The 25,163-nt window shown below is 36.7% G+C and overlaps 1 protein-coding gene across 5 annotated transcripts in view; it reads right to left on the minus strand.

Annotated features, from left to right (window-relative positions):
- Positions 1-25,163, minus strand: part of THSD7A (thrombospondin type 1 domain containing 7A) — a 292,617-nt gene that overhangs the window by 72,740 nt on the left and 194,714 nt on the right. For all 5 annotated transcript variants that reach the window (XM_087712745.1, XM_087712744.1, XM_087712743.1 and 2 more), the window contains exons 10-12: positions 10,468-10,659; positions 3,718-3,952; positions 2,379-2,494 (exon numbers count right to left, since the gene is read on the minus strand). In XM_087712745.1, coding sequence (XP_087568871.1) covers positions 2,379-2,494; positions 3,718-3,952; positions 10,468-10,659 — 543 coding nt within the window. The remainder of the gene's footprint in view (positions 1-2,378; positions 2,495-3,717; positions 3,953-10,467; positions 10,660-25,163) is intronic.

The following is a 25,163-nucleotide window of genomic DNA, read 5'->3' on the forward strand; positions in this document are numbered from 1 at the left end:
ACTGTGGGCACTTACTGAGATATTTATATTGCCTGACAAAAGCATTTTTATTGCTGATCAAGAATTAGAAAGATCCAAGTTTATGTCACCATTCAATTGTGAAGCTTTCTCAATGAGTCTATCACAATCTTTCATACTTACCTAACAGAATGGAATACTAAAGGTAATATAGGTGAGGAGGAACAGACTTCTATGCATTTCCTTGTGTTCTTGAACGAAAGATGAGATATGAATGCAATTCATAAATAAATCATCTTGTTTAATAGAGATGCCAATCTTGACATCCATCATAGGTGCTCATTGCTGTCATGTTTACATGGAGGTGCAAATGCAATAAATCTTGATGTTAAAAAGAAATGGCTTTGATATTGCAATTAAAGAAATACCAAAGTATTGTCCACCCTGTGCATTACTCTATACTTGACACATTGGAGCCACATATCTAGTTTTTCTTCTTTGTTATCATATTAAATATTTCAGGCACTTATTTAAAGCCTAGAGTTTCAAAATGCTTTTTGTTTTCAGTTACAAGTGTAATCTGTCTAATCCTTTATTAGTTGGTAAATACTTTAATTAGCAACCAGAGTGGCTGTAAAAGTAACCCTGTATTGATCACACGTTTTACACAACATGGAGCCCAGGCTGTGAACTAAACAGGGTATCTTTTCAATACAACAAGGACAGGATTTAAGCAAAGAGGAGGTGAACGCAAACACCATATGCCACAAGGAGATTAACTCACATGAATGAGGAATTATATTATTGACTGTAGCAATAACAGTGCATACATATTAAGATAAATGCCTCCTGCTAGAGACAAAGAGATAAGGCAGAAATATGTGGGCAAGATTCAGGCGATCAAAACTACTTTAGAAACATAATTAGGGTGTAGAAGAAATTCAAAAGAAATGTAGCATGCAGAATTATAATTGCAACCAGTTACATTAAACATCTTGTAATATGTGCTTAATTAAGATTCCTAAACTTTATCTGCATGATGTTTATTATTTTCAGAATAGTAGTTTAATATCTATAACTTCTATCTTCTATGAAAAATATAGAATAAAACTGGAGGAAAATATCTCTTTATTCTACTATTGTTTATATGTTAAAAAGGCATAAATCCTCTGCACTGCTGAATTTGAAGGGGAAGTTTATTGGATACTGATATGGTGGTACCCCAGTATTTATCATTAATTGGTTCTGGAATGTGTGTTGAGTACCAAAAATGATGACTACTAAACATTTTTTTCCTATAAGGAATAATATAGTGAGTCACAAGGTAGCCAACACAGACATGTTCTAGCTTATGTATTGAGTACCAAGCAAACAATGAGTACTGGGACAAAATTTGCATGCATTGAGTATCAAATTCGATGAGTTTCAAAGCAGCTGAATTCTAAGGTATTGTATATCAGGTCACTTTCTTAATTTCAATTATGTCCCTCCATAAAGTGAACAAATTAAACCAATACCAGCACAATGTCAACTCAAAAGCATTTCTGCTTAAAACCATATTAATATTTACTAAACTGAGATATCTACCTCAATAAGAAGGTTAGGCTTTTATCAATGGATTAAAAAAAAAGATCAGAAGAAATAATGAAGGCTATTTACTAAAAGATAATGATCTTAGGAAGGGGGAAATAAATATGAAAATCATTAAGAATTACAGATATCTTCCAAAGAGTGGTTTTGGTGGTCAAGATTTGGTGGTGAAGAAGATGGAACTCATTAGCTTCAACTTATAGTTTTCAGCATTTATTTTTACTGTTTGTTCAAGGGATTTTTTATTTGTTAATGCATTTATTTTTCATTTGATTTGATTCAATTTACATATAGATATGTGACATCTTAATCAGAATTGGCTACAAATCAATCTACCAAATAAAATTACTGAAAACAGAGACAGACAGAGAGACAGACATTTGTTATCTTCTTACAAAGGTCTGATGTAGAAAGATTTGTTCTGGAACAGAAAGTTATCATACATATTATTTTCCTCTGGCCATTTTTAAAAGGCTGAAAGAGATTCTTGGTACAGGTATGTTACATTTCCTACATTTCCTCACCGACAGGAAAAAAAATATCTATTAGTTTCTAATCAAGCCTATAGCACCAGAATGCTAAAATAATTGACCAATAAAGTAGAATTTCAATGCGTTTTGGAAGTAAATTGCAGCATATTTAATTACTGTTCATTTAATTCTAGTGAGTTTATTAGCAGCCCCTGAAAAATCAGTTACTGTTAAAACTAAAAGTTATACTTGCTTAAATCACATTGAAATCTCACAACATAAACCTTGAAGACTTGTGATGAGGTTAACAGCCTGGAGAAGGAATTCAAATTATTTATCTATAAAACACAAGCACAGTACCTTCTTGACATAAAGAAGGACACAGTGTCCAATCACTGTAAGGAGTCACAATGCAGTCTTTCCTGCAGGGCAATAAACAAGGTCTAACAGTTTCAGGACGAAGATTTTCGGGACACCTATAAAAAACAATGAAAAGATTAAATGAACAGTAAAAACCATATGGTACTTGTCAAAGTGGTAATAGAAAAGGAAAGATGAAAAGGAATTTTTTTTAAAGAGAATGTCATTATCTTTCAGAATCATGGATCACTTTGTTCATTTTTTCCAATTAATATTTCTGTACCTAGTGTTTGTTTTATCATTCCAATAATTCAGAGGAAACCTCTATTAAACCATAATAACTGAAAAACATCATAAAAATCTTCTCTACACTCAAGAGAATTTCAGTGTTTTTGTGGTTATACAATGGAATACAATTTTGTGTTTTCACCGTAATTCAGTAGTAACTATGCCAGGATAATTTCCTAGGCTGATCTCAGTCATAAGTTTTATTAACAGGACTTTGAATGGAAGCTGTATCGGAAGTCTGGAAAGATATTTTGTTTTGTGCAAGAAATAGGAAGGGGAATTTACTCCAGGGAAATGCACACTAGTCTGATTAAATCAGAAGGCAATAAATTGCCAGATCATAATTCAACATGGATTATAAAACAACTGAAAACAAAATTATTACCATATGGTAGGTTCGTCATATTATTCTCTATTATTCCCTTACTCAGCTGTTCATCTAAAGGTGTCTATTGCATATTCCATCTTCTGATCATAGTATTTGTTTTCTTGCCTTTAAATCAAGGTTATAATTACATCTGCAGCTATCTCTCTTTCTCTCTCAGACCTCCAACCCTGTTCAAGGTCAAATTAAACTGAAGTAATATAAACTGAAGTCTGTTACTCTAAAGATAAAGCCAATAATATTGATTATATCTTTTCCCACCAATTCTTTTTATTAAGAGAAGTAAAAACATGGTTCTCATTTGCACTTTTATGTACATCTTCTGCTCTTTAAACCTTATTAAATGACATGAGCATGATGGTTCAAGAGATTAACTAACATATTTCTGTTCTTCCTTCACAAGACTTCATATATTATATATTGCTATTATCTTATTGGAAACCTAGTGATCAATCGATCCATTTGAAAACACTTTAAATAGATACAGCTGTTTTATAAGCCAGAACAAAATGCTGTAGTTTCAATCCAATGCATTTGTATGAACAAATGTGGACTTGTTTTTAATATTATTCTGTTCTGAGTTCCATTCTACCATGGAATTATGCCCTAACATATCTATAAATACAAGTACTTTAGAAGACATTTAGGTACTAGCATTATATTTACTTTTTGGGTGGTACTTGTCCCATGTTGAGTCTCACACAGATGACTTTCCTCGTTTGCATTCCAACAGCACAGGTGGCTTCTCCATTCCAACCTGCAGAAGAGTTGAATGCGGACACAGAAGTATCTTCTATGCATTGCCCCCACTGTCCAGTCTGCCAGTGATAAACTGTACAAGGATGATCGTTGCAATTGCGTGTTTCCTGTAGCATGCTGCTATTTGGGCACTGAAGACCACCTACAAGAAATAATATTAGAGTATATAATAGAGTATATAATAGGAGTATATTAAAAAATTGTAACCATAATGGGGAATGAATAGATAATATAACTAGTATCCCTATACTCTCACCCCAAATACATCATTTTAAACAAGATAGGTGAAAAAAAATTACACAAGCATTAAGCTGTTTGTTATGCTAAGCTTTTGACTGAATGGGCTCTTCAGCAGCCTGAATGCTTTTCTCTGAAAACAAAATGAAATACATCCTTACATCTAGAAAACACACGGAAAGGGATCTTGTCCAGTCTTTTCTCTGTTTATATGGTTTTCTATGTCAGAATCTTTTGTTTAAAAACAAAGGCTAAAATTATACATTCATCTACAACTTTCAATGGTATCCTTTTGCCATTAGATTTGAATAGGGGGTAGAATAATCTCAACTTGTGCCCCAGTTTATATTATTTCGTCTTCTCTATATTCCACAACTGAACAGTTCCAGAATTAGTTCACCATGCCATTATTTTATTATATCTGAACAGGGAAACTGCAGTCAATAAGACTAGGAAAGTTCATCATCTGAACCTAGATTTAAATTAAGAGGGTAACAGCCAATATTTTCAATTCTTATAACCAAAGATCCCCGGTTAGAACATAATGGGAAAATATGAGTAATTATAAACAGAAAAGAGAGCCAAGGTTTATGAGTCTTTTGATACATCTGAACTATGTCATTATAGGTAAAGGTAAATGTTCCCCTCACACATGTCACTACTGACTCTAGGGGGTGGTGCTCGTATCCATTTCAAAGCCGAAGAGCCAGCGCTGTCCAAAGATATATCCATGGTTATGTGGCCAGTGTGACTAAATGCTGAAGGTGTACGAAACGCTGTTACCTTCCCACCAAAGGTCGTTCCTATTTTTCTACTTGCCCTTTTACATGCTTTCGAACTACTAGGTTGGTGGAAGCTGGGAAAAGTAACGGGAGCTCATTCCGTTACACGGCGCTAGGGATTCGAACCTCCAAACTGCTGACCTTTCTGATTGACAAGCTCAGCGTTTTAACCACTGAGCCACTGTGTTCCTCTTATGTCATTATAGTTGCCCCATATTATACTGAATTCTTAGATACAATAAGTAATAACTTAATTTAAATTGATATAAGAGATTGTGGATGTTTAATCTAAAAATCCTTTAGATAAATGGATGGACAATGGTAAAAATCAAATTAGCATTAAAAGACTATTTTCATTGGCTATCATTGTGTCTTCAAATGAATATCACTAACAAATAAAATATTAATGGAAAATTACAACTTCTCTCTCCATTGACCATATTATTTGATAAGAGTTTGTTTTTCAGTTTTAAATTTCAAAAGTTTTATTTTCTTTTAAAACAAACATTTCATCATTCCTTAATCAATGAGACATCGGAGTACAATTTTTTTGTGTGTCAAAATAGTTCTTGTTTACCACCAAATTCTTGTCTAGCCTAATGTATACCCCTCCCTCCCTCCACCCTCCCCCCAACCTCCTACCCCCCCCCCGACTTCCCAGAACCCGTACACGGTATGGATTTTTAACAAACACAGTCTAAAATCTATTGAGAAAAAAGAAATAAAGAAATTAATGACATCTCTACATTGATCTTAGCTTCTTCTTGCTGAGCTAACTTTAAACAATTTAAATCATTTCTGATCTTAAGCATAGGCTAACTGGAATTTCTTGGTCCCGTATTTATTTTGTATATAGTCAATCCATTTTTTCCAGTCTCGTTTATATCTCTCATTTGAGTGATCTTTAAGATATGCCGATATTTTAGCCATCTCGGCTAAGTTTGTAACTTTCAATGTCCATTCTTGAATTGTAGGCAAGTCTTCCTTCTTCCAGTATTGCGCCACCAACAGTCTTGCTGCCGTTATTAGGTGCAGAATCAAGTTAGTCTCTACCACTGTAAAGTCAATACTTATACCTAGTAAAAATAACTGAGGAGTAAACTTTATCCTTCTTTTAAAGATATTTTGCATAATCCACCATATTTTTATCCAAAATGCCTTAACCTTTTGGCAGGTCCACCATATATGAAAATATGTAGCATCGAGAGAGCCACATCTCCAACATTTAGGCTGTAAATTCGGATATGAGTTATTTTTTGTAGGGTTAATTTCATTTTAATTTTCCTATCCAAGCATACAGAAGAAATGAAGTATTTTGATGACCTTGTATTGTTTACCTTTGCAATATTGGAAATTCAATGAAAAAGGAAAAATCATCACTTGAAATAGAGGCACTGGACACTGTAATAATTTGGCTTAGAAAATTTGCCCTTCTAGCGTACTCTGCACATTTTGATTGACATGCCTACTATTAGTCTCAGACTAATATGTAGCCTTCCCTTGTTGATGATTAAACTATGATCCCATTTCCATATTTCTTTTCCCAAATACAGTTTAAGAACTTCAGAGAAAGGGGAAGAGGATAAAGGTTTAATAAAGCAAAACAATAGAGGTAAATAGCATAGCTTCTTCTGTCATTTACACCCTTTACACTTGATTGGAAAAGGTTTATACAGAATTATTCTCTCTCTCTCTCCCTCCCTCCCTCTCCCTCTCTCTCTCTCTCTCTCTCTCTTTATTCTAATGTTTAGCTGACAACAATTAACTAGGTGTAATCCTACTATTCTTTTAAGAGCAGATGAATTTGGCCAGATGCTACCACCAAACATGGCTGATCAGACTCAATTATAAACAAATATGGCCCCTGAACTTATGCAGTGATGAAGTTACAAAAATAAAATCCTATGCATAACCATTTATTGGTTCTCAAATGGATTTATTGTCAGGTTAGATTATTTAGAACTATGTTTTATGTTACAAGCAATATTACTGCAGAAATCACTGGGTCTATGTGTGAGAGAAATTTCTTACACTGTCTATCAATAGGGACTGAACAATTTCTTCAATGTTACATACATGAGACCCCAAAAACAGTTAGTTTTATATTCTGTTAATTAAAGTTTAATGATCATTAACACTCATTAGTAACTGAATGAGCATTACCATACATCAGTACAGAATATTAAGTGGAACTATGGAGATACTATCATATCAAAGCGTAAATAGATTCATTAGAGGAACTAATCAACTAAATGCTTTCAGGCAAAAAGTAGTTGAGTTGTAAGACTTCAGATTTGTATAATCCAATCGGACACATACATGAAAATAAGGAAACACGTTTACAAAACATGCAGTCTGTAGGCTACAAAAAAGTAATGCTAATATAAATATAGCCTGCTCTGTTTCTGTTCACCTATATACTAGTAATAGTATATTAGTGCTAAGAAGTAAGAGTTTTAAATATCAATTAATAAATATTAATTATTTATTTTCTATTTTTATAAAGCAACTAAAGGTGGATATTGAGATGTGCGTGCATGTATACACTAACCTCATCTTAGAAAGAGGTAACATAAGTAATTTTATTTCTTTCTCCATTTTATCTTTTCTTAGTTCTTAACCAGAGTTATCATCATGTTTGTAAGGCACCAAGTTAAAGATGCCTGCATTATCCTTCCTAAATAAGAAAGAGATGACCAAAAGTCATGTTATCACGTGATTCAGAAAGATTGATAATTATTTAGCTATGGCAATGGCCATCAGAAGACATGTTCTACAAGTAATTAAGCCACAGACTTTCTTTTTCTACTCATTATATTCCTTTGCTATTTTGACACCAATTTTTCTATTGATTTGAATATAAGAGTTTGCAGGAAATAATATCTACTAGTCTCCCTTGAGTTTGACCTATGTATGCCATAATTGGTTTCCAGTGTGCTTCAACAACTATTGTAAATAGCAGTGATGTGCATATTGGGGAAAATGTTACACTGTTTACTGATTATTTAGATTATCAGACACCAATTTTTGTGCTCTGATCTGGAAATAATTAGCTTGATTATGACACCTATGAAAAAGCCAGACCTACTTTCATAGTTATGATATTCAGAAAGGTGGAAGGAATGCCATGTGATTAAACTGCTTTATCATCAAAAACATCCACCCTGATAATTGCTAAAATACAGTAACATTCCTAATCTTGCAGGGAGGATAATCTGAAATAGTCAGATATTCCCTGTGTTACTATGTAAAAGAAGCTTCTTAAATTTGCTACAGTCTAAAATGAGTTTCATTTCATACAGAGATAAGTGATCTGCATTGACAGTATCCTAATCATCTTCCAGATTCTGGAATTATTTTTGCCAAATCTGAAAACCTGTTGTCTCCTGTCTTTTCCCATTATCTGAATATATTTCAATAATGGCACTTGCCTAAATATCGGCTCCCAGCCATTGTTGCAGGTTTAGCAAGACGTTAGATATCTAAAATGTTCCATACTGGGTGTGAACAAAGGAATATAGTTAATGTCTATTGCCTTAGAGAAGCTAAGAGCTTAAGGCTCAATATTACTTCTTTACATGGCTCTCAAGCCTTTAGCATCATGAAAAATTAAGCATGAAACAATTTGAGGCTCATTTGTGACTCATAAATCATAGAGCTGGAGTACCTATGCTTGGAAAAGCCTCCACCTTCCTGTTGAAAAAGCTTTTAAAAATGTATTTATAGGCTGCCATATGCCAAGGGCTTAGAGGTGGAGAGAGTAACAGATGTTTTGAATTATAAAAGTAGATCTATTCCTCCCTTTGGACTCCTAGCAGATTTGTCCCATAGTTTTTGGGAAAAGAGAAATTTGAAAACACATACAGTTTCTCACATCTATTTCTTTGCTCTCTCTCTCCTACCCTCTCTTACATAGAGGGAGGAAGGGGGGAGAGGGAGACAGAGAGAGACAGAGAGTAAGCAACAGAAAGGGACATATTGATTACAGGGGAAAAGATAACTTTCCAAAACAATAGCTGACAGTAACAAGCAATCCCTATATTGTTTCAAACATATTTCTTCTAAGAGAAAGCTTCTGAATTTTTAGTAACATTTTGATCAGAAACTAGTACTGCTTTAGTTTGCAGGAAGTCTAAAACTACTTTTACTGAGATTAGCTATAATAAAAGAATCTGACTGTATTATTATCCTTCTTCTTACAGTTCCTCCTTCTTACAGTTCAATTTAGTAGGAAGGTATCTGTCTCAGCTGCTTCCTAATGTTACTAATTAGCTGCTTACTAATAGTTCTGGACTTAAAATGCTTTAGCCCTTTTTGCATAGGCAACAGCTTCTGCACATCTCTGTTAAAGTTATCTTTTTTATTCTGTAAAATTATACTTTTGAAAGAGTATTTGTTTTAATCCCTTTTGCAGAATACCTCCTTGAAAATAACTATTATTAATACAAATTTGTCAAATGTATGCTGGATGTTAATTGGTTCAGTTCATTGGTGCTAATCAACACAGAGCTTTCTGGTGATTCAGGGGGAATGTTCCCAAACTGCACTATTTCTTTTCCACTGAAATCTATAGCAGATTTCCTTTATATCCCTAGTAGAAACAACACACAAATTAAGTGATTTTCTTTCACTCTGAAATGTAAATTATTTGAGAATGGCCATAAACTCAGTGAAATATACATATTTTTCCCTCCAGATTCAAAGAATTAAATGTTTCTTTGTAGTATAAAAGCTAAATGAAATCATGTGCTAAGAACATTATAATATATATTAGCAAATTAAAAATAATTCCTTTAAAACATTTGCAATGATGAAAAAGCAAAGTATACATTTTTCTTTTCTTTTAAGATTAAAATGGCTATTGAACAAAAAAAAATCTATATCACTATTTAAATCCTGCTTACACTGAAATATTTCTTGGAGTAGGAATGAAGAAAATATAAAAGAGGCATCGTCATCTAAAGCTAAATGTGGAAAACAAAATGCAAGAAGGAAAAGTAAGCAACTTGAAAGTAAAACAAGACAATATAAGATGAGATATTAGCCTTAACTGCTAGAAGCATCTGTTCTGATACTGTCAGTCTTCTGTGGCCAATCAGATAGGAAACATAACCAGATGAGCTAATTCTACTTTATTGTAAAGCTACATTGACAGAATCTTACAAATCTGAAAGTACATGTCTCCCCCACTCTCCTCCCCTTCCTTTACAGCTAAGAATGGCCCCTTCTGAGCATCTTGCCCCATCCAATATCCAGCTGTGGGCTATGCTGTCTCTTATTTGATCATTCCCTTTGCAGTGTCTCTTTGCACAGTCTCCCAAGGTCATTCCTATATACCATTGCAGATATTTCACAACTCATTAATACATGGCAAATCACAGTGAAAATGGTGTATTCTGTACTTGCCAACACTGTTACTAGTCATACTAAAATATTGTGTGTGTGTGTGTGTGTGTGTGTGTGTGTGTGTGTGTGTGTGTGTGAGAGAGAGAGAGAGAGAGAGAGAGAGAGAGAGAGAGAGAGAGAGAGAGAGAGAGAGAGAGAAATAACTTTTCTTTGTACATTCTTCGTCATGAATCCTAAGAAAATATTACACCCTTATGTTTGTGTATTGCAAAATGCTAATATATGGTCTTACCTTCACCTGCATATGCCAGGATGGAACGGGTGCGCATCTGTTTCCCTTCTGTGGTTTTTCCTGAGCAGGTGTGAGAGCAGGAGGACCATCCAGACCATGTGCTGAGAACGCAGTCCTTGGGGCATGGAATTTCACAGACAATGGGAACGGGGTAGATAGCATCTCTGCAGAGCTGTCTATCAACTTCTTCTCCTGGGAAAGAAAAGGCCAGTAGCAGTCTATCAGAGCTAATTTAACTTCAGTTGAACATTCTTAACCCAGATGGGCATATAAATAAATTAGATTTGGTTGCTTTGTAAAAAAAATAAACTGATTAGTTATCCAAGTGAGTGTATCTTTTTCCATGCTTCAGCGCTTGAGAAAGTGTTGCAAACTCCATATTCACTCATGCATTTGAAATGGAACTGAATGATGAATGGGAGAAGGTTGATATTTATATTTTGGAAATGTTAGGTAGCAAAAACAAATATCTTAATTTAGATAAGAAAGGGAAAAATATTATTTAAATACTGTAACAACTATCTTTGTGAAAAAGATGTTGCAAATTCATTACGTAGCTGAATTATCTTGCAGAACAAACCTAAACAGATTTACTCTAAAGCAAGTTATACGGCAACAGTAGCTTCCATTGTCCTGGTCTTCTGGAAGTTCATTAAAAACTTGATCATTCCGTAAGAGCTGGATGTTGTAGTAATCTCAGTGCCTGGAATATTATATTAGTTATAATTGATGCCATGTTTGTATATTGTACTTCTGTTATTGTATGTTCTTTGTTGCTCTATTTATTTCAGTGGCTGTGGTTCTTGCTTCTGTATCCTATTTAGAGAGCAGCCTTTAACAAAGCAATATATAAATTCATTAAAAAATAAATAAAACTCCTGAATTTTAATAATTTATAACCCTCCAGATACAGCCGTTTGGTCTAGCGGGTAAGGTGCCAGATTGGAAAGCAGGACAGTTAGAAGGTTAGAAAGTAACTCTCTCCTTAGCCAGGAAAGCCATTTGGGGGTCTTTGGGCCAGTCATTCTCCCTCAGCCCAATTCATTCTACAGGGTTGTGTGGAAAATAGGAGGAAGAAGGCATATTGGATATGTTCACCACCTTGAGTTATTTGTAAAAATAATAAAGGCAGGCTACAATAAATAAAATAATAATAAAAATAATAACATTCATTGTATTCTGGACAATATGGCCATAGTATTATAGGCATCCTGTCAGGGGTGCTCTATGTTGAAGATAGCTGGTGGACTAATATCCTTGCCTTCAGATTATTATTTTTAGTTTGTATTATTGTAATTAATGTCTCAATACTTTAATATTTATGGTTTTAATTGTAAACCACCAGAGTCTTATAGAGTGATAGAAACAGCAAACAAATTAAATAAATAAGTAAATAAATAAATAGCACAATGGGATTTTTAATCCAATGTATCTGGAAGGAAGCAGTTTGGGTAAGGGTCCAGTATATATGGATAAAAAGCTCAATTACATTGCATATAGGTTGCTTGATGGAATTTTGGGTGTTCAACCAAGAAATTGCAAAGTCATTAACTCTGAGCCAGAGTTAACTCACCCCAGATCATTATACTGCAATTATGAAGTTATTTCATCTGATCAATTATTTCATCATAATAGCTAATAGAATTGAGCTCAAGATGTTCAATATGACACATAATATGCTTCGCTACAATAATATTTAAAAACAGAAATACAATATTCCAATATTACATTCAAGACAGGAGTCAATACTGATAAATAATTGCTTATTGTCAGAGCTGCTCGGGGAACTGGAAGAAAAAAATACATTAGTTTTTTCTTTATTCCAAACTGTTGGTCTTACATTTTTAAAAAAGTAAAACATTCTGAACAAATATGTTGGCAGCTGAAAAAGAAGAGATCCTTCTTTTCTTGATCAGATTGATGTATAATGACATTTTAGCAGCTGGCAGGGACACCTCTATCTCTCTCTTGATATACATATAAACAGAGAAATATGTGAAATCCTGTGGGCAAATAATGCCAGTTGTCCTAAAATCTTCAAAATCTTTAATTAGATAGAAGTTTGATTGTCACATACCAAACAGTCAAACTGCATCTGCATCTGGTGGCAGACTCTTTAAAAATTGATTTTATGTGAAAACAGGATAATATTGTCACTGATTGCATATTAAAGAAATATGTTCAGATCGAAAGCATTCCATGGTAGGTATTATCTGATTATAAATAATAAAATGGAACGAGGCATCCCTTATAACACTTACTTAGGCTCATTGGGAGTTTGTACTACTGAGGTAGATTCTCCCCCCACCCCATTATATATTATAAACGATATGAACAAATTGACCTTTGTAGGTATTTCATCTTATAATGTCACATTTTTCCTGACTAGGAAGAATCAAGCATATGCTGCCAAAATAATCTCACTGTAGCAATCACATGAAGTGGTAGAAATCCCAATAGATAATAGCTGTGATGGGTAGTACAGCTAAGTTTTATAATATGGTAAAATCTAACAGATGTCATGACTCCGCATGTACATAAAAATATGTTCTCATGAGCTTACTTTTATTTTAAATTAATGTTTTAAAACCAAAATATCATACTAAATCTTCTCCCTATTCTTCTTATTTAAAAATAAGTGTGGATAGCTATCCACTGTCATTCAGTCTTCATCTGCAAAAATGGAATTTGCTGTTTATTAACTTGAGTGGAAGAACAACTACTTGGAGATTAAATAGCATAATGCTATTCCAAAGTTAGACTAAGAAAATTGGTGGGAAGAATGAAACTAGTCTGAAAAAGCTAAAATAACTTGAGCAATATTGAAAACCTGAGGTAAACGATGTTCTCTATCCAACTGGAGAGGACACAATATGTCAGCTCTAGTTGAAAAGGGTGTCTAATTGAAAGATGGGTTACTGGAACAGCATTTCAATGCTGTCTGAAGTGGTCATCTACATTTTGGCAACACAGATCTGACTACCTAGCAATATGACACTATTATATATATTTATTCTATGGCAGGGCTACTAGATCTGGACTACAAACATGGATTACTACTGTATTAAATAGCAGAGGACTATTTGCTGCTATCTTTTGGTCATCTAGATTTTTGCAAGCCCTTATCAGCCCTAATATAGCTGTTATAAACTACTATAAGATAATGTTGGTTGAACAATCTCTCTTTTTTCAGATAATGCTAAGTAGAAGCCTAATAATAGAAACAACTGTTTCAAACTATTTTTAAAATGTTCTTCCTTTCTTTAATTTTATTTGCATTGTTCCATGAAGATTTATTTACATTTTATTTAATAGGATAGGATTTATAGGATTTTACATTTTATTTAATTTACTGTGGTAAAATCTAAGAATATTTTTAAACCAAAATATCATACTAAATGATAGTATGAACATAGATATACAACAAATTAATTTATTAATAGTAAATAAAGCTATGATGTAAAGGCAGAGAATTGAGGAAGATTAAACATATCAGAACAAACATGTGAATAAACTTTTTCCATTAATGACTAAAACTTCTAGAAATAAAGTTAAACTGAATTTCCACATAAAATCACGTATCCTAAGATTTGGCTGACAGACGCATCTTGTAGAGTACAAAAGCATCAGTGGAAAAATAAACTAGTTTATCATTTTATGTTGCTTCCAAGGAAATAAACAAGCTCAGCTACTTGAATTTACAAATACTTTCAGGGTATACTCTGGGGCCAAAGTAGCAACAGTAAGTGATTGATGGAGAGCAGCAAGCTCCAAGTATGTCAACCCTCAGAAGACCCTTTAAGTTGAAGGTCATAACTGCCAAGGTTTCTGCAGCTCCATATAAAACATAATACCAATTTCCATGACATTACTGGCCTATTTGCATCTCATTAACAAGGAACAATAAATAATTTTTAAAACTATATGAACCTATTCTTGTTGATGAAATCAGCTAACTAATCATGATACAAGGAACTGGGGAGGAACTACAGGCTAATAATAATAATTAGTGTATGTATTAATCTGTTGAAATTTTGATTTTGGGTGGAAGTAAGAATATTACATAGACCATGTTGTCCATTTCATATACAAGCAGAGATGGAAATTGTTCCTTCTTAATCTAAGAAATCAGTATCTCTGGATTTCAGAAACATTTGGAAATTGAAATATGATACAATAATTATTTTCCTGTTGAATATTTTATTAAGTGTACATCAAAATATTGTACAGGAAAAAGTACAGCAATTTAGAATATTCCAAATTTAATATATTATGAGAAAAATGCATTTATAAAACAATATCTGCCTAAGTATATAATAGTGAAACAGCCCAAAGTTTCTCTTAAGGGGTATGTGGAGTTGCTATTTAATAATGACATTTTTGGGAAGCAAACCATACCAAGTTTATGCCTGCCAGCTCTATAGATTTAATGAATTCTTGATTCCTATTCATGCCTCTTAATAAGTTGCTAAGCAGCATCTGTCTTTAATTAACAATCTTAATTAATGGATAGTTAATATTCTCAAGTAATTTCCTTTCAAAAACTTAAGTAACATTTGCACTTATTTCAATTATAACAAACATTAAACTGCTTTGTTTGATGCCTTGCAATGATTTTTCAAAAGAAATTTTCTGGATCTATGTTAGCCAACTTGACAATTTCTGGGAGTTCAAAACCATGCATCATTCTAGAACTGGCTCAGATTGGGAAAATTCCACTCCAGATCTTTAACTCTAATAATCAAGTTTGTGTTAAAAATCAGTCAAATTTGTTTATTTATTTTATTATTGGATAACTTTAGGTAAAAATCTGGGGACCAAATCTTTGTGTCTATTCTATGAACGCCTCTAAATAAACATCACAATTGACAATCCACTCTGGTTAGCACTTAGATAATAAAACACTCGGGACTTCCAAGACTGTTGACTAGGCTGTGAACTCAAAGAATACCTATTCCAGAAGAAGGCAAAAGAGAAACACCTCTGGAGGAGGTTTTGATCTTTTTTTCAATATAGAAGAAATAAAATTTACCAAAATACTATTTTTACAGTCATCTGTAAAATATACCTCTGCATCCCATGTTACTATTCAACCTATTTCTAGAAATAGGATAAATTCACATACAAAAGTCTGTACAACTGTAAATGTTAGATCGGGTAAAGGAAAGGTACACTCAGGCTTAGGCAGCAACAGCTCTCTATTAACTCTGAAACAACTATGTACAATCCAGCGAAGGTTCAGTCTTACAGCAGCCCTTTTATACGGAGCTGTCAGACCCTTCAGCCACTTAGGTGGAATCTCTGTTCCCACTGGAACAGAGGACCTTGGTGTAAACCATTGTAACTGATTCTGGTATCTAACACCCCTCTCCCCTCTTAGATGGGATCAACCGACTTGTGACATAGACACGCGGGCTTTCTGATGGCTCACCAGTTCAGCTGGTGGGTGTTCTTCAGTCTGCGGTTTCGCCTGGTGGAAGCTCCTGGAACTTTTCTCTGGCCACGGCTGGAGCTTCTAGAGCCAGTTAGCTCAGAGCTCGCTGCGTGCCTGCAACACTAACAGATAAGTGCCCCAGTACCTTCTGGCTTGAGTTGTCTGTAGAAGGAGTGACTTCGTGCTCCTTTTGGGGAGGGCTTTGGCTAACTCATACAGGAGTTACATCGGGTTGCCTAAGATTGGAGTTGGAGAGGTGGCCACGGAATTGGTCAACATGCCATCTCCAATTCCGACTGTCCTCGAACTCTACTAGGTAAGAGCGAGGTCCAGTGATGGCTATTACCATGGCAGGAATCCACAGAGTTCCCACAGCGTAGTTGTGGGCGTAAACTGAATCCCCTACACTAAAGTTCCTTACTTTGCTTGTCAAATCTTGGGGCAATGCGGCAGAGTAGTTTGGGTGTAGCTGGTCTAAGTGGGACCTTAGCCGGCAACCCATTAGAAGCTCAGAAGGGCTTCTGCTTGTGGTAGCACTTGGCGTGATGTGCTGTATGAGGAGGAATTGATCAAGCCGTGTTTGCCAATCTCCCGGGCCCATCTTGGATAGGGCCTCTTTTGTAGATCTCAACATTCTCTCTGCCTGACCATTGGAGGCTGGATGGAATGGAGTGACCAGGTATGTCTGATTCCCTGCACTGCTAAATAAGTCTCAAACTGCAGGGCCGTAAATTGGGGCCCATTGTCAGAGACCAAGACATTGGGCAGGCCATGAGTGGAGAAAAGTCTCCGTAGTGCCTTGATGACCGCTTCTGCTGTGGTAGAGGTCATGAGGACTACTTCTAGCCATTTCGAGTAGGCGTCCACAACTACCATGAAAGCCTGGCCGTGAACTGGGTCAGCGAAATCTATGTGCATGGTGCTTGAGGTCGCTCCCACTCCTTAGCGGGTGCCTCTGGGGGAGCTGGTCTGGATGCCTGGTATGGTATGCAGGTAGCCACTTATTCTTCGATCTCCCTATTCATTTTAGGCCACCACACGTAACTCCTGGCCAAAGACTTCATCCTGACAATTCCAGGATGCCCTACGTGCAAAAGCCTCTAATACTGCAATGCACAGTTTGGGTGGAACAATGACCTGGTCCCCCCACAGCAAACAACCATTTATTACAGACAGTTCATCACGTTTGCAGTAAAACATTTTAAATTCAGACCTGACTGACCCCTTGAACCAACCCCTCCACACCCAGTTTGAGTGTAGAGTCTTTTGCAGACTGGTGGGCAACGTTACTAGACGAGACAGAACCAGTCTCTAGGCAGTCAATGAGGAGGACTGGAGTTTCTGGGTAGGGTCTACAAGCAGTTCAGGCAGTGGGCATAGACTCATGGCGTCAGCATGCCCCAATGTAGAGCCAGGCTGATGGATTAGGCGATAACTGTAGGCCGCAAGAAGGATTGTCGATCTGGTCATTCGCAATGACAAAGAAGCAGGAGTAGGCCGGTCCCCAGCCAGCAAGCCTAGTAGTGCTTTGTGATCCGTGATGAGTTCAAAGTCATGGCCGTAGAGGTACTCGTGGAAACTTTTAACAGCGGCGACTGCAGCCAGAGCCTCACGGTCCAGTTTGGCTATAGTTCTGCTCGGCAGTAGACAAGGTTCGTGAGTAATAGGCGTTAAGTGTCTTGTTTCCATTGGACATGTGGTGGCTGAGGACGGCTCCGACGCCAAACGGGGAAGTGTCGCACATTAGAATAAGTGGCAGGGTCTGGCTGTATTGGACCAAAAACGTGTCCACTGACAACAGTCTCTTCACCACAGCAAATGCGGCTGCTTCAGCCTTGCCCCAGGACCACTTTGCGTTCTTTGCAAGAAGCCGATGTAAGGGTTCAGCAACTGTGGCTTTCTAGACCGGTGCCGAAGACCTTCTCGAACTCCTTAAGGAGTTCCTCAGTGCTTTCATCTCGTATGGCATTGATTCTAGTCACTTCTAGGCCCAGGGCTTCAAACCAGTCAAGCCCTAGGAGGCTCTGAAGGTCTCCGTTGATTACCATCACTGGTTAGCTGGCCTCAGAAAGTCTTGAAGTTCACCTGGAAGGTGCCCTGGCCCACGATGGGGACTCGGTTCCCCTGGTAGTCACGAAGGCAGATGTCGGTTCCCCTGGTAGTCACGAAGGCATAGATGCTGCTTCTTAAGGCTAGAGATAGCCTGCTTGAGTGCTGCCCAAGGCATTATGGTCAAAGATGACCCAGTGTCAATCTCCATTTCGCATGGAGAGTCCTCGATGAGGGCTGTGACTTTCAGCTTTTTTGGCTGCTTCGTGCAGACTTGGCCTATGGAGGTGTGGTAGGTGACTCTGATGTCGCCTTCTGTTCACCATGGTGGCAGCTGCCATGCCCCTTGGTTGGGCTTCTGCTGGTGGTTAGGTCAGCTTCTGGGCTTCCAGGTTGTAGCGGGGTGATCGCTTCTGCATACCTTGGCAATGTGCCCTTTTCGATCACAGCATTGGCAGATTGTGTCACAGAGACGGCAATGTGTTCTGAGATGGTCTCCTCCACAGCCGGCGCAAAGCAGGAAACACGGTTTGAATTTCCATGCCGGCTTGGTGCGGTCATTGCGCATGCAGTAGCTGTCATCTTCGCTCTCTGAGCCTTCAGGCTCTGTAGCCTCGAGATGCACACCTGCGCTTTTCTGCGTGCTTTTAGGACTGTTTTGGCGCTGCAGGGTTTCCGTCGATTTAACGGCAGACTCAGTGGCCCTGGCTTCGTCTAGGGCAATTTGGAGCATCAGATTAGGTTTCAATAGTAGTCTCCTCTGCAGCCCAATGTCTCGAACACCACATATGATGTAGTCAAGTATCAGTTCATCGAGATCTCTAAACTCGCAGTATGCTGCGGCCTTTCTGAGCGTCGCAACGTATTCATTGATGGATTCACCCTCTTTCTGGTTATGAATGTTGAATTCGTTCCTTCAGACATGTTTAGATGATCTGGGAGCGTAGTATGTGCTCAGCGTCTGTTGTAGCAGCGACCAAGCAACCTATTGGAGCGGCGTTGGCTCAGACAAGTCCTTTGCTGTTTCGAACACCTCTTGTCTGCAGTAGCTCAGGAACATGTTCTTTTTCCAGCCTTTTTCCAACCTTCCAGGCCCATGAGGTCGTTGGCTTCGAGGAAGCTATCGAACCTCAGCATGTAGGATTCCCAGTGCTCAGTGACTGGGTTGTACGGAGTCAGTGGGGCGTGTGTTGACATCTTGTGTCCCTGAGAGCATTTGAATTTGCTGCTCAAAGATGGCTGCTCGATGCCGCACCGAGCTCCGGGCTGGATTTACTTGCTGGATTGTTGTGCTCTTTTTGTTTGCCTACTTGCCTTCCAATCCCACCTTCGTTGCCAGTGTTAGATCGGGTAAAGGAAAGGCTCACTCAGGCTCTTTATTAACTCTGAAACAACTATGTACAATCCAGTGAAGGTTCAGTCTGACAGAAGCCCTTTTATAGGGTGCTGTCCAGGGGTGGGTTTCTCACCCCGTTCCAACCGGTTCGGTTGGAACGGGGCCAGCGGCGTCCTCATGCACGCGCGCAATGCACGTATGCGTACTAGCATCTGTGCGATGCTCCAGCTGCTCCTGGAGGATCACGCAGGCACTGTATGCGTCCTGCGCATGCGTGGAAGCGCAGAACTCGTCAAAACCGGGTAAGGAACGCGGCCGGGCGGGTGGGCCCTTCGCCGTTCCTGGAAGTTACACTTCCGGGTTCGCCGACCAACTGGTTCGTGGGGACCGCCGCAAACCGGTTGAAACCCACCCCTGGTGCTGTCAGTCCCTTCGACCAATCAGGTTGAATCTCTGTTCCCACCGGAACAGAGGACCTTGGTGTAAACCATTGTAACTGATTCTGGTATCTAATAGTAAATGTATCAGAAAGTTCTACTGAACTACTGTCTAGGACAGTAGAACAAAGAGGGAGAAATATAACTAGTAGCCACTGCAGGATAAGGTATTCCACTCCTAACACAAATTGAAGAAAGTTCCCTACTGCAAGCAAGATGATGATTGTTTTCTCCTTATGAAAGCTACATATAAGAAAGTTGGAAAGGTACATAAAAATCTTGGGATAAGATAAAGTTTCCATTCACTATTTAATAAGAGTTAGTCTACAAGGAATATTCCTCTCCAGCTACATTTTTAAAATATCTGTATATTACTTCTCATTCAAAAAATTGCCATCTTACAATAATAATTACTGACATCATAGGAGAACCATGTTAGTCTATGATAGCAAAAAAACAAAAGGTAGCTCACAAAAGTATGTTTTTTTTAAATATCATTTGTTAATCAGAAAAAGCACTACCAGATTCTTTTAAGTAATAAGCTATTTGGGTTCCATTCAGTTTAGGAAGCAGTTCTGATAATGCTATCTAAGAAGAACTATATTAACCATGCAAAATCCATACCCGACCATGCATGCAGATCTTTAGGGAATAAAGGGGCAGCATCAACATCTAGGAGGGAGGGAAGGAGGGACTGCTGCAAACATCCATCATCAGCCCAGAGATGGCTGATGATTGTTCTAATGACCCATGCCAACATTAGTGACTCCATGGTGTTAATCCCACTCAAATTCCTATTTTATCCTATTTGGTTATCAGTAAGTAGAATCTTTTCTGAGTTAATTTATACTCCTACTGACTCCATTGACACATCCATGCAGTTATCCTGGCAGAATGTCCTTGTACTGTATTTTGCTTGGATATCTACAGAACATCTACATCTACATCTACATCTACATCATCTACATCTACATCTACATCTACATCTACATCTACCTATACCTATACCTATACCTATACCTATACCTATACCTATACCTACACCTACCTACCTACCTACCTACCTACCTACCTACCTATCTATCTATCTATCTAAAATCTCTTTCCATCTTGCTTAAAGCTCTGGAAATTCCCATGATCTTGCATTCAACTTTAACCAGGTGTCACTCTATTTTAGTTTTCACATCAAAGTTAATCAGATAGATTGCCTGGTTTTTCATTACCTAAACACAATCTCTGCTCACACAAAAATATTGAGAAATCTGGGAATTTTTCAATCCTATCCTATCTCCAGCAATAGCTTCACCTATGTTAATTGTAATAGTTATACTTTCGCTTCTTTCTTATAGTAGTATAGCCTTTATTGTCATTGTACAAAATAAATACAACCAAATTGGTTTTAGCCTCACTGGTGCAATCCACGACAACAAATACAAACAACATAAATAGTATAAGGAATAATCCCAATGCAAGTAATTAGGGGAAAAGAAAAAAGAAAAAAAACATTAGTCATACATTTCCGTGTGTGTGTGTGTGGAGTGGTTGTGATTGTGTTTAAGAGTGTTTCTTGTACATTTTCATAACAAAATAAAGGTTTTTCAAGTCCAGCATTCTCTTGCTGATGATGAAGGCAATAGTGGCCATGATAACCAATAGAAACCAATAGCCTTATAAAAATTAGCTAAGCAGATATCCATTATTTGTTCTTTCAGCTAAGAATGTTCTAGCTTAATTGTGACCCATGTGCATAAATGCTTTTTATCCTGTCATGAATCTCCCAGCAATCAGGTTTATTGGATGACCCCAGGCTCTACTTTCTGAGACAGGGTTATTATCTGTCCTTTATTATTATCCTGAGAAACAGACATAAATAAACAAGAAGGATGTAATAATATTTCCCAATAGAAACAGAACATGTTTATAGTTACAAAATACCATGCCATCTGCTAGCTATACCCAAAGGCTATGTTAAGTGTTTGCAAAAAACAGTTACAACAATTTTGAAAATGATTCAAAATTTAAATTTTCAGGCATTCAAGATTTTTCAGACCCTGAAAGTTTGATCTGTTTCAGCACCAAGTTTCATTGGGAAATTTTGAGTCTAGACTGGTAGAAGTACTAATTTGTTTTCTTTTTGTAAAATATTGCAATCAGGGTCAATCTAAATTATAATGTGGTTTAATAATCCTTTTATAATCAACTGACCACTATTTATTTAGAAGGCCCATGGAAGAAGATGATGGTTTTCATGTTAGTAGTCAGTTTGACACAGAATTTATTAATTAGTTAATATGAATTATTTAGCAAGTCTTAGGACCAATAACAAGAAATTGTTTAGTCATGGACACATTCATGGAACAGTAATATCTGATTTAGCATTTCAATCCTTGCACATAGCTTTCAATTGTATATTCATTAATTGTGACTCATTCTTCTATTACAAGCTAAGCAATTTCATTTTCTGAACTTTGTTGATGCTATTAGGAACTATTAATATATCAGATCATGCATGACATCTTCATTCCACAGCTATTTCATGTCGATGATTTTTCTGAGTACATAATAATATTGCTCAATTTTTAATATTTCAATTGAATTTTCTCACACTTAATTCCGTATATTAGTTTAGACCATATGAAAACAGGGAATGTCATTATCTGATTGTATTAATAATCTTTGGAGACAAAAGAGAGGAGCTGAAGCTTAAGCAACAATCAGTGAAGAGATATTTTAGTCCACAGAAGGAATGAGGATATGGAACGCATCAGAAGCAGCCTCCTGTAAGGGGAGAAGTGCTTTCATATTTGCACAATTCTGTTTCTCTGAGTTTATAATAAAGGTAGTGCTAGCATTCATAGTTTTGTTTTCTTATCTGGACTATCTCAAAGGGCTGACATTCATTTCACAAATATGAGCCAAATTTTGCCTCAACTGTTCTGTAAGATGCACTAGATATTTGTAAACAGGTTATCTGTATATCCATTTGCTTCTGGTTTTGCAACAATACTACAGCTAAAGGTAATTAAGTAGGAGAGATGTACTATACTCTAGGAATTGGATGTCATTTCTAAAACTCCAAGAATCATCTGCCTGTCTCAGGAAGAGAGTAGGAGATTTGTAAGATTGTGTTATCTTACAATAAAGATGGTGTTACTATTCATGATTTTGGTTTCTGGACTCCTTCAAAGGATAGGCAAACTTTCCCTGCCCTTTAACAAAGAACAAATAGCTTGAATATTTTTATTCATGTGTATATGTATATATACATACTCTAAATTTATATATTGCATTTATCACTCAACCACAGTATAATGATATATACTGATATATGAGCCATGTTGAGTGGGAAATATCTGACATCATTGGGAATAGCAATTGTTGGGGAAAATGCTGATGTGACTCTTCTTATAAACACCTATAAAACTTGATATGCATAAATAGTAATGGTTCTGCAATCAATACTTGTTGACCTAACCTGTATATGCTAAAAACTACCACAGCATTTTGCATCCTATACCTGTGGGCTTTCTCTGAGTGATCTGGCAGCTATTTGAAACATTTTTGAAGTTCATTTGTTAATACGGTCATCCTGAGAAGGATAAGGATCAGTGAACACCAGTATATTGATCATAACCAAGAAGAATAAACTACTTCCATTATTAGAGTCAATCAAATGACATTTTGGTAAAAATGAAAAGGGAAAATAAAGTAAGTTTGAAGACAGGCAGAAACTCACCTGGGAATAAAATCAATCTGAGTCATTGGAGCAGGACCGATCAAGCTATCAGAAGAGTTGGCAATAATGAAATCAGACTAGAGAGATGAGAATAAATGCTGATTGTGCTAATGTGAAAGCTTATGTTGTCTATAATTCCTAGTGAGTTTCTGACAGCAGTGAGTATTTCTGTGTATACTAGTGCATGGAGTGTGGCAGATGTGGGTTGCTCCCAGTTCAGCCCAGATTGGGTGAACTGGTAGTGGTGACGGTGGGAGGATCCGCCCGGATGCTGCTGCACATGTGCAGAAGCGTTGCATGCACGCACAAACTGGTAGCACCGAGATTTGCAACCCTCCTCTGTAGTGTGGATGAGAAAATTATAGCAATCCATTTTTGCCCCGAGTGTTAAAAAATGTATTATTATAATTTGACTTACCAAGATTAACCTATCACTCAGACTTATTTTACTCTATTAAAGTGGCCCCATACAACAAAAGGCAACTCAGTTTTAAGAAAAGTAAAGTTTTACATTTAGGCAAAAAAAAGTCCAAATCACAGGTATGGAATATAGATGGTACCACATTCACGAGCAGTAACTATGAGAAGGATCTACTAGATGTCCTAGTAAATAGTTATTTAAGTATGACCCAGCAGTGTGCTGCAGTTGCCAAAAAAAGCCATGCAGACCTAGAATGCATCAATAGAGGAATAGTAGCAAAATCACATGATGCATTAGTACCACTATGTACTGCTTTGGTGAGACCACCCTTGATACATTGCATCCATTCTACAAAAAAGATGTTAAGACTCTAGAAAGAATGCAAAGAAAAGCAACAAAGATTAGGGGTTTGAAGGCTTAAAACTTAAGATGAATGTTTGCAGGAACTTGGTGTACCTAGTTTAACTAAGAGAAAGGCTAGGGATGAGCTTCCAAAATCTGAAAGGCTGTCACAAAAAAGAGGGGAAGCAATTTCTCCAAACCATTTGAGGGTATGAGAAGAAAAAATGGATGGAAACTTATCAAAGAAAGATCCAACCTAGAACTAAAGAGAACTTTCATGACACTGAGAATAATTAATCAGTGGAATGGCTTGCCTTCAGAAATTGTGGTGCTCCCACACTGGGGGTATTAAGAGGAGATTGAAAAGCCTTTTTTCTAGAATGACATAGGGCCTCCTTCTTGGGCAGAGAGTTGGAACCTTCAAGATCCAATAGGTTATTCAATAGGTTATCAAAAATAAAAATGCAAGTATATGAGAATGCTTTAAACAATGCAATTTATATAACAACTCAGTGTTTTCACACTTGAAAACTTGATAATATTTAAGATCAATTTCCACTGACAATAAAAACATTCATAATTGAATTCCTCCTTTGATTACACTGTAGTGCCTTTCTTCCATATCACTTTTGATGTTTGTCCTTTCTATTTAAAATAATGACTCCCACTGGCTCAATTAGGAATGAGTTGATATTCAGAAGGTTTCTCTGTGAGTATTCATTAAGAGGTCCCAATTTGTAATGCATACTGAGGATAAATTGCATAATATGCTCTGTCAGACAATTTTATGGAACTGCTTACTAGACTTTTGTATTTTTTTCTTGGTGCTTGATTGTCCTTGTCTGGACTCAGGATATAACCAAGATTGGGTCTATTTAATATCTGGATGTAGCAGCTAATTTAACTTATCCCCTTTGTCACAGAGCCATGGTTGATTCAAT

This window comes from Thamnophis sirtalis, unplaced genomic scaffold (genome assembly GCF_051295495.1).
Source record: "Thamnophis sirtalis isolate CommonGarterSnake01/CBP01778 unplaced genomic scaffold, rThaSir2_p1.2 scaffold_4, whole genome shotgun sequence".
Classification (NCBI taxonomy): domain Eukaryota; kingdom Metazoa; phylum Chordata; class Lepidosauria; order Squamata; family Natricidae; genus Thamnophis; species Thamnophis sirtalis.